This window comes from Bos mutus, chromosome 24, assembly GCF_027580195.1.
Source record: "Bos mutus isolate GX-2022 chromosome 24, NWIPB_WYAK_1.1, whole genome shotgun sequence".
NCBI lineage: Eukaryota > Metazoa > Chordata > Mammalia > Artiodactyla > Bovidae > Bos > Bos mutus.
In genome coordinates, this window is record NC_091640.1 from 52420176 (window position 1) to 52435704 (window position 15529).

Consider the following 15529-nt stretch of genomic DNA (forward strand, 5'->3'; position numbering starts at 1 on the left):
ACAGTACCATTCCAAATGACCATTGATTGATGTGACAGAATCAAGCATGGGCAAAAATATGTTCAAAATGCAAGGTAGAGTGATGGATTTTTATATAACATAGCACAGAATTTTTATTGATATGATGTCAGATTTCACATTACAACTTTCAGGAAACTATTTATTGAGTTTTTTGCCGTCTTAAAGGATAAAAGCTGCAATTCTCTGAAAAGGCTGTTAAAAATACACCTCCCTTTTCCAACCACACATCTATTTGAGGTCATATTATTGGCATGTAACTCAGCCAAATCTACATATCAGAACAAAGTAAATGCAGAAAGTAACAGAATAATCTAGTCATTTTCCTTTAAGCCACTCATTACACATGTACAGAAATATAAAGTACTACCACTCTTCTCAATTTTACTTTAGAGAGGTTTTTTTTTTTTTTTTTTTTTTTTAAATATACTGCTTCTGGTAAGATTTGAATAAATAGTTAACAAATAAATATTTTCATCTGTTTTGATTTTTAATATTGTAACTGTTTAGAGCTATAACCTCTGTAAACAGAAGCTCTTCGGTTGCCTCCATAATTTGTAAGACCATAATGCAAATGGTTCCTGAGACCAGAGAGTTTGAGATCCATTGTTTACATTATTATTCATTTTCCTGGATTGTATCTACAATCCTCTCTAACTCAGATACTAGGTTAAGACAAAGTAGGCCAATTTTTTCTTTTTAAAAAGTTATAAAGAAAGGAACAAAGGGAGGGAGGAGGAAGGAAAAAAGGAAGAAAAGCCTAAGTAAAAGCAGCATGTTGCCATAAGGTGTTTCTACAATTTAATGCAATCTCTCTGTGTCAAAGATCTGTATCACTGTAATGACTGTTCTCTTTTGATTTCTGTGCCACCCTGTTGGTCTCTGAGGAGGATTAGCTGTACCTCCACCAGCATGACAATGAGATCAGATCAGAGAATCAGGCTAACATTTGCCTCCCAACAGGAAAAAAGATAAACTGGATTTTAGTTCAGGCAAATTGTGACTGCTTACAATCCATTTAGAAAACACAGTTGTGACATGTGTGCACTCACTTCCATGGGTATCATATGCAAAAGGTCTGCTTTTGAATTTTTTAATATAAAAATTTACATTAAGAGAAAAATCAGTGTTTTTTTCTGATTTGATTGAAAGCTATTGTGAAATATGTTTTCTCTAATTCACCCTTGCATTTCCGTCCTATTCTTAAATTTAAAACGTATTACACGTACATGAAATTACGTGAAACATATGTCAGTTTGAAGAATAAAAACAGAATGATCATTTGTGTACATATCACCGATTTACGAAATAGAATGTTCCAGACTGGTATTATATGCCATTTCCTTGTGAAATCATGTTTTTTTAATCTACTAGATTTTTTTCATATTCCATTAGCTGAATAACTCCATTTGGGTCTGAATAATCTATACCCATGTAGCAAGGACAAAAATAATTTTATGAATAATTACTAATTCCATCATAGCTCAATTAAAATCTATTTAGTCAACAAAAGTCATGACCTAGAATTTTAAGTTCACTCTGCTCAGGGCTTTCTCATCTATATCATTATTGAGCCTGGAAGGAGGATTTTCATTTTCTCTTAAGTATTTGCTTTGTGCTTTAGTCATTAGCTTTTATAATTTCTTTGTTCCTCATGTAATTTTCAACCACTTTGCAACACCAGAGTTTCAAATAACTCCTTACTCTAAAAAAAATTGTTCTTAATAAAAAAAAATTTTTAGAACTCAGAAAAATCCAAAGATGGAAAGAATAACCACCCACAGTTTTATCTCACAAAGATGACCTTGGCAACTGGATCTCCTTTCTTCCTACTTTAAAACTTAAATACATTTTCTTGATGTTCTAAAAAAATAATAATTTAAAGGAAAAAAATAAGGGGTACAAAGGCAGTGGCACCCCACTCCAGTACTCTTACCTGGAAAATCCCATGGACGGAGGAGCCTGGTAGGCTGCAGTCCATGGGGTCTCTAAGAGTCGGACACGACTGAGCGACTTCACTTTCACTTTTCACTTTCCTGCATTGGAGAAGCAAATGGCAACCCACTCCAGTGTTCTTGCCTGGAGAATCCCAGGAACGGGGGAGCCTGGTGGGCTGCTGTCTATGGGGTCACACAGAGTCGGACACGACTGAAGTGACTTAGCAGCAGCAGCGGCAAGTTTAAACATGTCTCTTTAAATAGCCAGAATCACCCTAATACTGAAAACAAAACAAATAAAAACCGGAAAACAAAAGTCAAAATAAAAACAGTAACCACTCAAAAGGTTACTTGATATTTCAAATTGCTGAGTTTTTGTTTTGTTTTCATGTGTGTGTTTTAGTTATCTACTGCTATATAACAAACCACTCCAAAATGTAGTAACTTCCATTATCATGTCTTATAATTCTGGGGTTTCAGCTGTTCCTCTGCTCATTTCACTTTGATTCACTCAGACACCTTTGACCAAGGTGGAAGGTTTAAGATGGCCTCATTCACATGTCTCTTAGCCGGTGTTGGTGTTGGCTGGAAAACTCAGTCTTTCTCTGCGGGCCTTCTCATTCTCCAGTCGGAAAGACCAGTATAGTTGTTCAGAAAGAGCCATGGCAGAAACTTGTGAGGCCCCCTGAGGCCTTGTGTTCAGAGCTCATCAATTTAATTCCCAACACAGTCAAATAGTCAAAGCAAGATATAGGGTCAGGCCAGATTTAAACCATAGCAAATGTACCCTCAACTGTGGACTGGAGGAGCTTAAACAGTTTGTGATCATATTTAATCTATCACAATGTTGTGAGACATATGAGCTATTTACTATTAAAGACCATTTCTGTTTTAGCTTTGAGGAGTACTTCCATAATCTTAGAATTTATCAGATTCAGTAATTACAGGGAAACATCTTTGGGGAAAGGAAACCAAATTTCTCTGCTAAAGACTGACATTTCCATATGTATGAAGGGTAACACATACGACACATATGAGATTGTCATATGTGACACGTTGTCATATGTAACAGATCGTCATATGTGACACATTGTCACATATAAGGGTTACACTATAACACATGAGGTTGGAGTAATTTAGAACCTATTTGTTGTTGTTTGGTTGCTAAGTCATGCCCGACTCTCTTGTGACCCCATGGACTGTAGCCCATCCGGCTCCTCTGTCCATGGGATTCTCCAGGCAAGAACACTGGAGTGGGCTGCCATTTCCTACTCCAGGGGATCTTCTCAACCCAGGGATCGAACCTGTGTCTTTTGAATTGCAAGTGGATTTTTACCACTGAGCCACCAGGGAAGCCTAGAATATATGTGCTCCACCTAAAAATAGCAGACGGTGATTTTGTGGCACTGAGCCCAGTGATGCCAATATTTTAAGATAAAGTCAAAAATCTCGTTTTTATGGCCGAGGAGGATTCCTACCGTTTTCTGTTTGTGCCCATCCTCTTCCATTCATCTGTTGTTGGACGTTTAGTTGGTTTCCAGTATCTGAGCCATTGTGAATGGGGCTGCTGTGACATGGGACGGCACGCATCTTTTTGAATTATAGTTTTGTCTGGATATATGCCCAGGAGTGGGACTGCTGGATCATATAACAAGTCTGTTTTTCTTTTTTTTTCAGAAACCTTCCTACTGTTTTCCATAGTGGGTATACCAATTTACATTCTCACCAACAATGTAGGAGAGTTCCCTTTTCTCCACATCAGGGGTTTTATTTTTAAGCAAACATGGTCCTTCAAAACATTTTCATTTGATTTGAAAATTCACTTTCAAGCAGGATTATTAAACAAACCACCAGCAATTTTGAAAAACAATTGCGACATTTTATCCAGAATATTGGTTTAATAAAGATGAACACATTTTGAAAATTCTTTCAATATTTTCATTGTGAAGAGTATTTATTTTTGTTGCTGTATCAAGCAGAAACAGATGTGAGAAGACTGAGAAAGTGTGAATTTCTCTTTCTTCATGCAAAGACTATTTTAGATGACAATTACTCTCCCAGCTATTAACAAGGGAGTTGGTGTTCTTTTATTCATCTGTGATCAGCTCATGTGGAGTTGGGTCCAGTCAAGGGAAATTAACAGCAATGTTGACATGTGTCGCAGACCTCTTCCCACCTCACTTCTTCCTGATCACCGGCGGCCCACAGTGTGTGTGCGCATGCTCAGCTATGTCTCTTTGCAACCCCATGAACTGTCGCCCGCCAGGCTCCTCCGTCCATGGGATTATCCCAGCAGGAATACTGGACTGGGTTGCCATTTCCTCCTCTAGGGGATCTTCTCAACTCAGGGATCAAACCCGAGTCTCTTGTCACTCGTGCGTTGGCAAGAGGATTCTTTACCACTTAGCCACCTGGGAATCCATGGCCCTCAGTACAACCTATTTAAATCTAACATCCTTTGACATTTCCTTGTCACCCCAATCCTGGTTTTGAAGATGTCATTGCCTCATTTTCTTTGCTTCAACATTTTGCTTTGGGTTGGCAAAATGAAAGATTATATGCTAATTCTATTTAATTCATTAATTTGTAAACAGCCACAGTTAAGCCTTCATAGAGAAATGTGGGTTTTAATGGAGACCTGGAAATACAGTTTTTCATCTTAAAGAAATAGAAATTTACTCAATGGGTCAGATCAGAGGACATTACATGGCTGGGAAGATTTCCTCCAAGTCCACCTTCTGGTAATAATGCTGTTGGTGTGTCCCAGGTGTTAGGAGGGGAATTTATTTGGTAGGTGAAAGAGGAGCTTGTAACTCTCACAGAGCTCTTTCATAACAGTCTTGAACCTTGTGCTTAGGACTTTATATATATATATATGATTATTTCACTTGGTATATCATCTTAGCAATTTTTGGATCAAATGAGTCTGAGTAGAATGAGTCTTTAGGTTGAAAATGGAGTGCACATATCCAGTGGAGTATTGCTCAGCCATAAAAAGAAATATTGAGACATTAGTGGAGATGTTAGTTGACCTAGAGTCTTTCATACAGAGTGATATAAGCCTGAAAGAGAAAAACAAATATTGTCTATTAACCCATATATGTGGAATCTAGAGAAGTCATGCAGTTGAACCTATTTGCAGGGCAGAGGTAGAGAATGGACAGTGGCCGCAGGGTGGGCGATGAACTGGGAGGTTGGAATCGACATGTGTGCACTGCCATTGCAAAACAGCCAGTGGCAACCTGCTGTCACCAAGAGCAGGGAGCTCAGCTCAGTGCCCTGTGGTCTTAAAAGGGTTCGTTGGGGGGGGGGTTGGTTCATGAGGGAGGGGATATATGTATACATACAGCTGGATCCATTCACACAGCAGGAACAGACATAACCTTGTAAAACAATGATACCTCAGTAAAAAAAGACACCATTTCAGTTGCCTGCTGGTAGCCATGAATAATGTCGTATAGACAGAACAACAGGAGGGCGGGTGGTAAAGGAGTATGCTCCTCACTTGTCCAAAATCTCAGCCCTAGCGACAAACACATTCTTTGCAAAGTTGTTAGGAATAAACAGAAGGGTTAGAAACAGCTAAACTTATTGTTATAACAACAAACAAACCAACTTTAGTGTAACTTTGGTCTTGAAGACAACAGATATTTCTCAGTATCTTCTATGGTACTTGTTTAACAAAGTTCTAACGAGAAAAGGAAAGATATAAGCATCTGAATGCAGAGTTCCAAAGAATAGCAAGAAGAGATAAGAAAGCCTTCCTCAGTGATCAATGCAAAGAAATAGAGGGAAACAACAGAATGGGAAAGACTAGAGATCTCTTCAAGAAAATTAGAGATACCAAGGGAACATTTCATGCAAAGATGGGCTCGATAAAGGACAGAAATGGTATGGACCTAACAGAAGCAGAAGATATTAAGAAGAGGTGGCAAGAATACACAGAACTGTACAAAAAAGATCATCATGACCCAGATAATCACGATGGTGTGATCACTGACCTAGAGCCAGACATCCTGGAATGTGAAGTCAAGTGGGCCTTAGAAAGCATCACTACGAACAAAGCTAGTGGAGGTGATGGAATTCCAGTTGAGCTATTCCAAATCCTGAAAGATGATGCTGTGAAAGTGCTGCACTCAATATGCCAGCAAATTTGGAAAACTCAGCAGTGGCCACAGGACTGGAAAAGGTCAGTTTTCATTCCAATCCCAAAGAAAGGCAATGCCAAGGAATGCTCAAACTACTGCACAATTGCACTCATCTCACACGCTAGTAAAGTCATGCTCAAAATTCTCCAAGCCAGGCTTCAGCAGTACGTGAACCGTGAACTCCCAGATGTTCAAGCTGGTTTTAGAAAAGGCAGAGGAACCGGAGATCAAATTGCCAACATCTGTTGGATCATGGAAAAAGGAAGAGAGTTCCAGAAAACCATCTATTTCTGCTTTATTGACTATGCCAAAGCCTTTGACTGCGTGGATCACATTAAACTGTGGAAAATTCTAAAAGAGATGGGAATACCAGACCACCTGACCTGCCTCTTGAGAAACCTATGTTCAGATCAGGAAGCAACAGTTAAATTTGGACATGGAACAACAGACTGGTTCCAAATAGGAAAAGGAGTTCGTCAAGGCTGTATATTGTCACCCTACTTATTTAACTTATATGCAGAGTACATCATGAGAAACGCTGGACTGGAAGAAGCACAAGCTGGAATCAAGATTGCTGGGAGAAATATCAATCACCTCAGATATGCAGATGACATCACCCTTATGGCAGAAAGTGAAGAGGAACTCAAAAGCCTCTTGATGAAGGTGAAAGGGGAGAGTGAAAAAGTTGGCTTAAAGCTCAACATTCAGAAAACGAAGATCATGGCATCCGGTCCCATCACTTCATGGGAAATAGATGGGGAAACAGTGGAAACAGTGTCAGACTTTTTTTGGGGGGCTCTAAAATCACCAAAGATGGTGTTTGCAGCCATGAAATGAAAAGACGCTTACTCCTTGGAAGGAAAGTGATGACCAACCTAGATAGCATATTGAAAAGCAGAGACATTACTTTGCCAACAAAGATCCATCTAGTCAAGGCTATGGTTTTTCCTGTGGTCATGTATGGATGTGAGAGTTGGACTGTGAAGAAGGCTGAGTGCCGAAGAATTGATGCTTTTGAACTGTGGTGTTGGAGAAGACTCTTGAGAGTCCCTTGGACTGCAAGGAGATCCAACCAGTCCATTCTGAAGGAGATCAGCCCTGTAGCCTGCATGAGTGACTTGTAGTCTCAAGCTTTTCCCTTTGCCTTTACCATGGTGTTATCAGCAGCCAAGAATATTTTAATATCATAATCTTAGAAAATAGACATGGAAAAACACTTCTAGGAGTCTATTTTATAAGTTTCATTAGCATCTTTCCATTTTTCTTTCCTTCCTCTTCATCACAGAATTTTGTTAAAGAAAAAAAAATGGTTCCAGCTATATCATTTTTCTTTTCAATATCATAACAGATGTGATCTTGTGTTTTCTTCCATAGATCCGGGACTGCACAGGCAGCTGTATTTTCTGCAAAGGCCGTCAAATGTAGTAGCCATTGAAGGAAAGGATGCTATCTTGGAGTGCTGTGTTTCTGGCTATCCTCCCCCAAGTTTTACTTGGCTACGAGGAGAGGAAGTCATCCAACTCAGGTATGATAAACGCAGGACTTTCATGAAGTATATGCTCCTGTTTCACTTTCTCTAATATGATATAAGTATCTATTAACACTAGGGGTTCAGATGATAATTGAATAGTCTTTTCACATTCTTGGCATTAAAACATGAAGACATTTTTTATTGTTTAGTTGCTAAGTCACATTCTACTCTTTGTGACCCCATGGACTGTAGCCTGCCAGGCTCCTCTGTCCATGGGATTTTCCAGCAAGAATACTGGAGTTGCCAACTCATCCTCCAGAGGATCTTCCCAATCCAGGGATTGAACCCTACCTTTCCCCCATTGACAGGCGGATTCTTCACTACTGTACCACCACCTGGGTAGAGTGAAAATCCATGAGATCAATTATAAAAGGAAATTTAGAAAGCCAGGGTTGCCCTTGAGATAGTCCTACCCACAGAGCCTTCAGAGAAGGTACTTTGGAGGATCTGAATCTAAGGAGGTAGTATAGAGAGTCCCAGCTATAACAGATATTCAAGATAAAACAGAACTTGGCTGGATTCAAGTTCCCAGATGTTAGTATTATGGCTTAGTTAGAAAGAAAACTCTTAATAGAATGAAACACAGTTGGAAGCATTTTGATCAAAATGGATTGGTTTTCATTTTAGAAATTAGTTTTATTGATTTTGAGATTTGATGTGGTACTTTTAAACACATGTTTTATAGCAAAATGGGTTCATAGGCAGTAAGTTCATCTGTAAGTTTCGTCTGCCTGGAGTATTTTTTTATATAACAACACTGCATTCTATGGTATCTATCACAACACTTCTGAGAATATGAATGCATGCAGTAAATCTGGTTGCAGCTTCCGCATGTGAAGAGGTGTTCTCCAAATATGACCAGGCATGCACAGTGCAGTATGACATGTAACTTTGTACAAATAGGGCATGGACGCCCACTGGGAGGAATCACTTCTCTGGACCTTCAGTTCTCAAACCCCAAAATGAGAGAATCAAGCCACATTATGTCTTGTTTCTTTTCAGGGCTAACATTAATTTTAAGTTTGAGTGAGTGAGTGAAAGTTGCTCAGTCGTGTCCGACTCTTTGCGACCCCATGGACTATACAGTCTGTGGAATTCTCCAGGCCAGAATACTGGAGTGGGTAACCTTTTCTTTCTCCAGGGATCTTCCCAACCCAGGGATCGAACCCAGGTCTCCCACATTGCAGGCGGATTCTTTACCAACTGAGCCACAGGGAAGCCCAAGAATACTGGAGTGGGTAGCCTATCCCTTCTCCTGCGGATCTTCCCGACCGAGGAATTGAACCAGGATCTCCTGCATTGGAGGCGGATTCTTTACCAACTCAGCTATGAGGGAAGCCCCAATTTCAAGTTTAATCTGCTTCATTTCTTTGATTACAGTCTTCCAGTGGGAGTGGAAGAAAAATTCCTTGAAGGAATTTTTGATCAATAGATGCACTATTATCAAACTCCCAGGAAACAGAGCCCTGGATTTTATAATTTCAGCTTTTATGGAGTTCATTTAAACCTTTAGATACCTTGTCTTATATAAACATAAATTAATCTACTCTCTAATGTCATATGCCTTCTGTCTTACAGGTCCAAAAAGTATTCTTTATTGGGTGGAAGTAACTTGCTTATCTCCAATGTGACAGACGATGACAGTGGAACTTACACCTGTGTTGTCACATATAAAAATGAGAATATTAGTGCTTCTGCAGAGCTCACAGTCTTGGGTAAGTGAATGACTTGAAATGAGTTTACCTTGTACCCTTCAAAATCTATCACCATGATGCTATGAATGCTTATCATTCAAATGCTTCCTATGTTTATTACTGTAAAATTGCAAAGTCCCAATACTCCACATGTATCCTTGCTCTATGTTGATTAGTTACACAGGGGTTGAATGCAGTTTTTGAATCCTTGCTCATTGATTAAAATCCAGATATATCACTATTTAGTCTAACTATTCCAGTTATATAACTAAAACCTATCAAAAATTATTATCAAGCAAAAGTGGTAAATATCAAATGAGAGGTTCCAAAATATCTGGGAGAAATAAATAAGAGAAACGGTAGAAAAAAGTAGGTACTTGAGCAGAAAAGTTAAATGTCATTTGAGATGACAAGGTTTCTGACATTAAATCAGATGTATTAGTAAAGTTGTTTAGTTAAGATGGAAATACTGTAAATGTTAGATTGAAAATGAACCATTAAAATCAAATACTTCTAAAGAAAGCTTGCATAGCAAGAATCTAAATAAATGTCAGAGGCACGGATAAATTCATTAAATTGAGATAGGCAAAGTCATTGTGTCTCCTTGCAAATAAATAATTCTCATATGTGGTAGCTACTGAGTCAAACAAAATGTTGTGTTATCTACCCGGTTTCTTTTAACCAGCTTAATTTGAATCATGCAGTTTAGAGAAAGTGCTTTAATATTTCAATTTCAATTGCTTTCTCCTTTAGCAACAAGAAAAACTTGTTTATCAGTCTTTGAATTTTTTTCCTCTGAAATCTTTTTACCATTTAAAGAGTCTAGGAAAAATCATAGGCTTTCTAAAAATTATTCAGTAGAAATGAAACGGTACAGTCTACTGATTATATCTGCTAACCTATATTGTAATATTACTAGGCTATACATTGTGCTTTAAAGTTTGCATTTGGCTTTAAAGTTTGTTCAGAAAATGCTCTCATCTGTACACAGTGTAATAATGTATACGATGGGTGAGGGAATGTTTTCTTTGTTCTTTGATCAAACCGTAACCATTCGACTAAGAATAAGCAAAGGACTCTAATTATTTGGTCTTAGAGATAGCATTATTCTAAGTAAAATATCAGCTAACTTCAAAATGGCAACAATTTAATTTACTCTTATTTTATATGGAAGTTTTTTTGTGAAACAACTTTTGCATTTGTAACATCAAAGTACTGGTATTACAGATTGGTTACCATAGAAATTATCTTGTATTTTACTGATTATAAGAGAAATGTGGTTATAGAATGAGCTAGAATTTGTGGTGACCTGAGCTAAACCTCTAAGTGCAAATACATGAAGTCTAATTAATCAAATTAATTCATTACTTAGACATGCAATGCTTCATTGATATTTAAATCAAACATCTATAAATACTGACTTCTGAAGATAAGCTTGCCAAGAAACACATGTATGAACACATAGATGTATGCACACATTTTGACTTTTGTGTCATCTTCCTCTGGGCATTCCTGTGCATGTATGTATGTTCTCTAGTCCTTGATTATTGAGCATTATTTTGTTTTGAAGTTTTATTTTTCAAAAAGCAAGCACTAAGCTGACTTACCATTTTTATCAAGTTTTGTCACGTATTTGTTTATATCCTGAGGAAAAGTGTCAAAGAAAATTTATACTCTCACCAGCAGTACCAGAGTTTACCCCTCACGAGAGAGCATTCTCTAACAATTTACCAAATTGTCTCTTAATTCTAACTTGTGTTTTTATTAAATCCTTATTGTTTTTATAATTTTCATGGACATTTTCATTTTATATTTTATGACTTGCCATCCATGTTTTTTGGTCTTTATACATTTACTGAAATAGTCATGTTTGTTGATTTGCAGGAACTCTTTATATAGAAGAATAGCAATGATTTGTATGCTCTGAGTATGTGTATATCTGCTGTTGTTCTGATTTGGTTAAATTTTATATAAGATACCAAGTCTTTCTCTTTATGGTTGCCTTTAGACTTTATTCTGAATGTATTCTGTTTCTAAAAATCTATTATCAATTGCAGGTTGAATATGTAAATTAGATGCATTATTAAATTTTAAATATAGATAGAGCTGTGTTTTTGTCTTGAGTTTCTTTCCTTTTTCCTCTATCCCCTGCTTCCTTCTTTTACTTCCTTCCCGAATCCTCTTGGTAACTGGCTATACATTTTAAGGATTTCCCATAGATTTAATATGATTTTGAACTGTTGTAGAAGGCATGGTGTAATGTGTGATGTGGTTGTTGATAACATTGTTTTATCTGTTCTATTCGGGCTTTAAAATACGTGTTGATACAGTAAAATATTCAATATAGTTTTTGATTCTTCTGATAATGAGTTGGCCAAAAAATTCATTTGGGTTTTTCTGTAACATTTTATCATTCAAGATATATATATATATATTTATAATGAAGCTCATCCTGTAAGACTGAGTTCATATGGAAAATATAATTTGTTACTTTTTTAAGGAAAAAATAACTTCATTATCAGTGTTAGCTCATGTTTGGTTTTCATTATTTTAAAGAATTTACGCATAATTTAAGTTATTCATCTAATGGGCTTCCCTGGTGGCTCAGAGGTTAAAGTGTCTGCCTGCAATGTGGGAGACCTAGGTTCGATCCCTGGGTTGGGAAAATCCCCTGGAGAAGGAAATGGCAACCCATTCCAGTATTCTTGCCTGGAGAATCCCATGGATGGAGGAGCCTGGTGGGCTACAGTCCATGTGGTTGCAAACAGTCGGACACGACTGAGCGACTTCACTTTCACTTTTCACTTTAAGTTATTAATCAGATAAAATCCCACAGGAAATCCAAGCATGTGCTTATACATTTTAATCAAGCATTTTTCTTTAAAAAGAAAAAAAAGATTCTTTTTAACAAGTGTATTCATTTTGGGCTGCGCTGGGTCTTTGCTTTTTCAGCTGGCTTTCTCGAGTTGCGGTGAGCGGGGACACTCTCTAGCTGTGGTGCCTGGGCTTCTCGTGGAGGCGGCTTCTCTCGTTGGGGAGCTCGGGCTCTCGGACACTACGTGGCTCATGGGTGGGGCTCCCGGGCTCTGGAGCTCGGGGGAGAGCACGCTCAGTTCCTCCATAGCATGTGGAATCTTCCCCAATCAGGGACTGAACCCGTGTCTCCTGCGTTAGCAGGAGCCACCAGGGAAACCCCAAACGTGTGTTTTAGCAGACTCTTGTTTTGCCTTTCAACTCAGTCTTTTCTTAGACTGCCTTTACATGTGAACAGGCATGAAGTAACAGATTATTCAAGTAGGATTTAATTTTACATACAAGATAAAGAAATATGCTGTGGTTTTTGTCAGGAGTTTCAGAATTAATGTTCATTAAATATAATTTAAAATATTTGCATCCTAAAGTGGAATTTGAAATTGCCATAATAAATAAACCTATTGAAGAGATCTGTATTAGACAAGATTAAGGACAATCATGTTTGAAATAAATAAAATATAAATAAATTTATGGTTAATAATAACCATTTATATAATGTTTCTGACCTATAAGAATAACCAGCAATACAGTATTGGTAGCCCTGTTTTGAGTACATGCACTGCGCTGGGTTTTGGAAAGGCTACACAAAGGTTTGAGGTCTGGCTTTGACGCAGTTGCTATATAGTTACAGATTCATGCATTCAGTTGTCTTCCTCACTTTCCCAGTAAGGTTTTTCCCTTGTTGCATGTGAACATTGAATCTGAAGCTATGAAGAACTGGTAGTCTCTGCCCTCATAAAAGAAAGAACCTCAAAAGCGATGGTGACAGGAGAAAGCTTGAGATTACAGTTACAGAGGAGGAGTCTTTGGATGCTATTGCCAGGTTATATTTTGTTTAAATCATTAACGCCATGATTATTTTTAAACTCTAGCTTTTCTAAAAAAGGAACTAAAGAATGATATACTGTCAGTTCTTATCTTCAAAATGTCCAGACTTCCGGCTTAAGAACTATAATCATCATTTCTGAATATATGTTCATGCTTTTTCTGTATCTACCCAGTACCCTCAGGCACACTTCTCTACGTATATTAAGACAACCCTTAATAAACAGGAGGTTTGACACTGCCTTAGGTCTAAATTGATTCATTGTCTGAATCAATGCAGAAATGTATACTTTAAAAAGGTATTTGATCCTTAACCAATGAGGTGCTTGACCGTGGATAAACCCTGTGCCCTGTCTAACTTTCTAACAAAATATTTTATGTGATTTCCATGGGGCTCCTGGTTTTATCATACCACTGTTACAGACTGAAATGTTCCCCTCACATCTGTATGTTAACATCTTAATTCCCACTGTGAGTATATTTGGAGAGAGACCTTTACGTAAGTAATTAAGGTAAATGAGGTCATAAAGTCAGGGCCCTAATCCAAAAGAAACGATGTCTTCATTAGAAAAGAAAGAAGTGTCAGATCACTCTTTCAATGCACACACACAGAAGTAACCATATGAGGACACAGAGAAGAGCCATCATCTGTAAGCCAAAGAGACAGGTCTCGCCAGAAACCGACCCTATCACCTGTAAGCCAAAGAGACAAGTCTCACCAGAAACCAACCCTGCTGGCACCGTGATCTTAGACTTCCAGCCTCCAGAACTGTGAAAACATTAAGTTTCCAGTTGTCTAAACCACCCAGTCTGTGGTATTATGTAATGTCAGCAAAACCAGACTAATATCTGTTAAAAATGTCCTTGATCAGTTTTATAGAGATAGAAGCTACAGTGGTGAAGTATATTACCAACATTTGTTACACACTGTTAGAATGGGCAATCTTAAATTTCCATGAGTGTAAAAAAAAAAAAAAAATCTACCTCTTACCTTACAATAGCAGTGAATGAAAGCCCATTTCTTCATTTATACAATTGATTATATATAGTTCTAATATCAATATAAATTTAATGTCTGCATTTCTTATTTTTTTCATTATCATCTAGTAATTTCTAAGTATAAGATATCACATTTATAGATCCTGTCATTTTAATTTATTTGTCTCAATTTTAATAGTAAATATATAATTAACTATGAAAACATATGCTTGTTTCCTAAGTCAATTCTTAGATAGGCTGTATAAATTCAAATTTCTTGTAGCATGTCAATTGTCACACACCCTATCAACTCACAGATGTGCCCAGTAATGGAAGGAAACATGATAATTAAAATTTCATATGACTCTATGTCCTTTTATTTTTTACATATGGGTTAATTTTACATTTTTTTTCTGAAACATAATGTGTCATTTGCTGCTACTTTCTGAGCATGTGTAATTGAACAAGCAGAAATTGACACATCCATCTCTTTGGAGAGTAAGTGGCACACTCACCTTCCATTAAGGTCTTCAGTCACTTCCTTTATAAACTCACTGGTGGGTTACCCATGTTGGGTTTTAGGCTTAGGTTCTCAGCCACGAACGGAAAGCAGTTATTGTAAGATATATTAAGATAATATTTATTCATTTATTGCAATGTGGTAACTCTTTGGTTGAATGTAGTTCTTCAAAATTTATTGCTTCTGCCTAAGTCGCAGTTCTTAAATTTCATGTCATTCCATAATTGGCCTTTATTAACAGTGACCTCCCTCACCTTTATGCATTTAATGATCATAGTCACAAACACTGTGCCTTGGGTAAGTTTATATTGATTATGCTTCACAAGATAATTGCCAAATGGATCATATTGAAATTAGTTAAGATTTTTTTCATGGAGAGATATCCCAAAAGTAGAATACAAGTGCATAAAGTAGGGCAGAATTAAATTTAAAAAAATCATTTATTAGCTGCTTAATCCCATCACTGTGTTGATTTATTATAGTTACGTTCCTCCTTTGAGATCACCATTGTCATGAACCTATGCAGAAGTTCTATCCAAAATGATGATTAGAAAATTCTGTTGCATGCATAAGTGTGTCAGAATAGGAAAACTGGCAAATTCAGGCTGTTAGTAAAAAAAAAAAAAAAAAAATTTCATATCAGTTCTACAATTACATCTGGCTGTGGAACTACTGGTTGGATGAGTGGTAGGGTTTATTTATTTATTATACAGATATTTATATGAAGGCCTACCATGGAGATGTGTACTCTCCTTCCCTCTTTCTTTAGAGAAAACAATTTGAACAGTGTTTTGCATTTATCCTTGAGATGATTATGATCTAATTTTGTTCTTTCTCAGGCAGAT

At 37.2% G+C, this 15529-nt stretch overlaps 1 protein-coding gene across 1 annotated transcript in view; it reads left to right on the forward strand.

Moving 5' to 3' along the window:
• The window catches only part of DCC (DCC netrin 1 receptor), an 877980-nt gene that overhangs the window by 169056 nt on the left and 693395 nt on the right, over positions 1 to 15529 (forward strand). Inside the window, exons 4-5 of the mRNA XM_070361809.1 lie at positions 7478 to 7628; positions 9213 to 9349. Of these exons, the coding sequence (XP_070217910.1) occupies positions 7478 to 7628; positions 9213 to 9349 (288 nt within the window). The remainder of the gene's footprint in view (positions 1 to 7477; positions 7629 to 9212; positions 9350 to 15529) is intronic.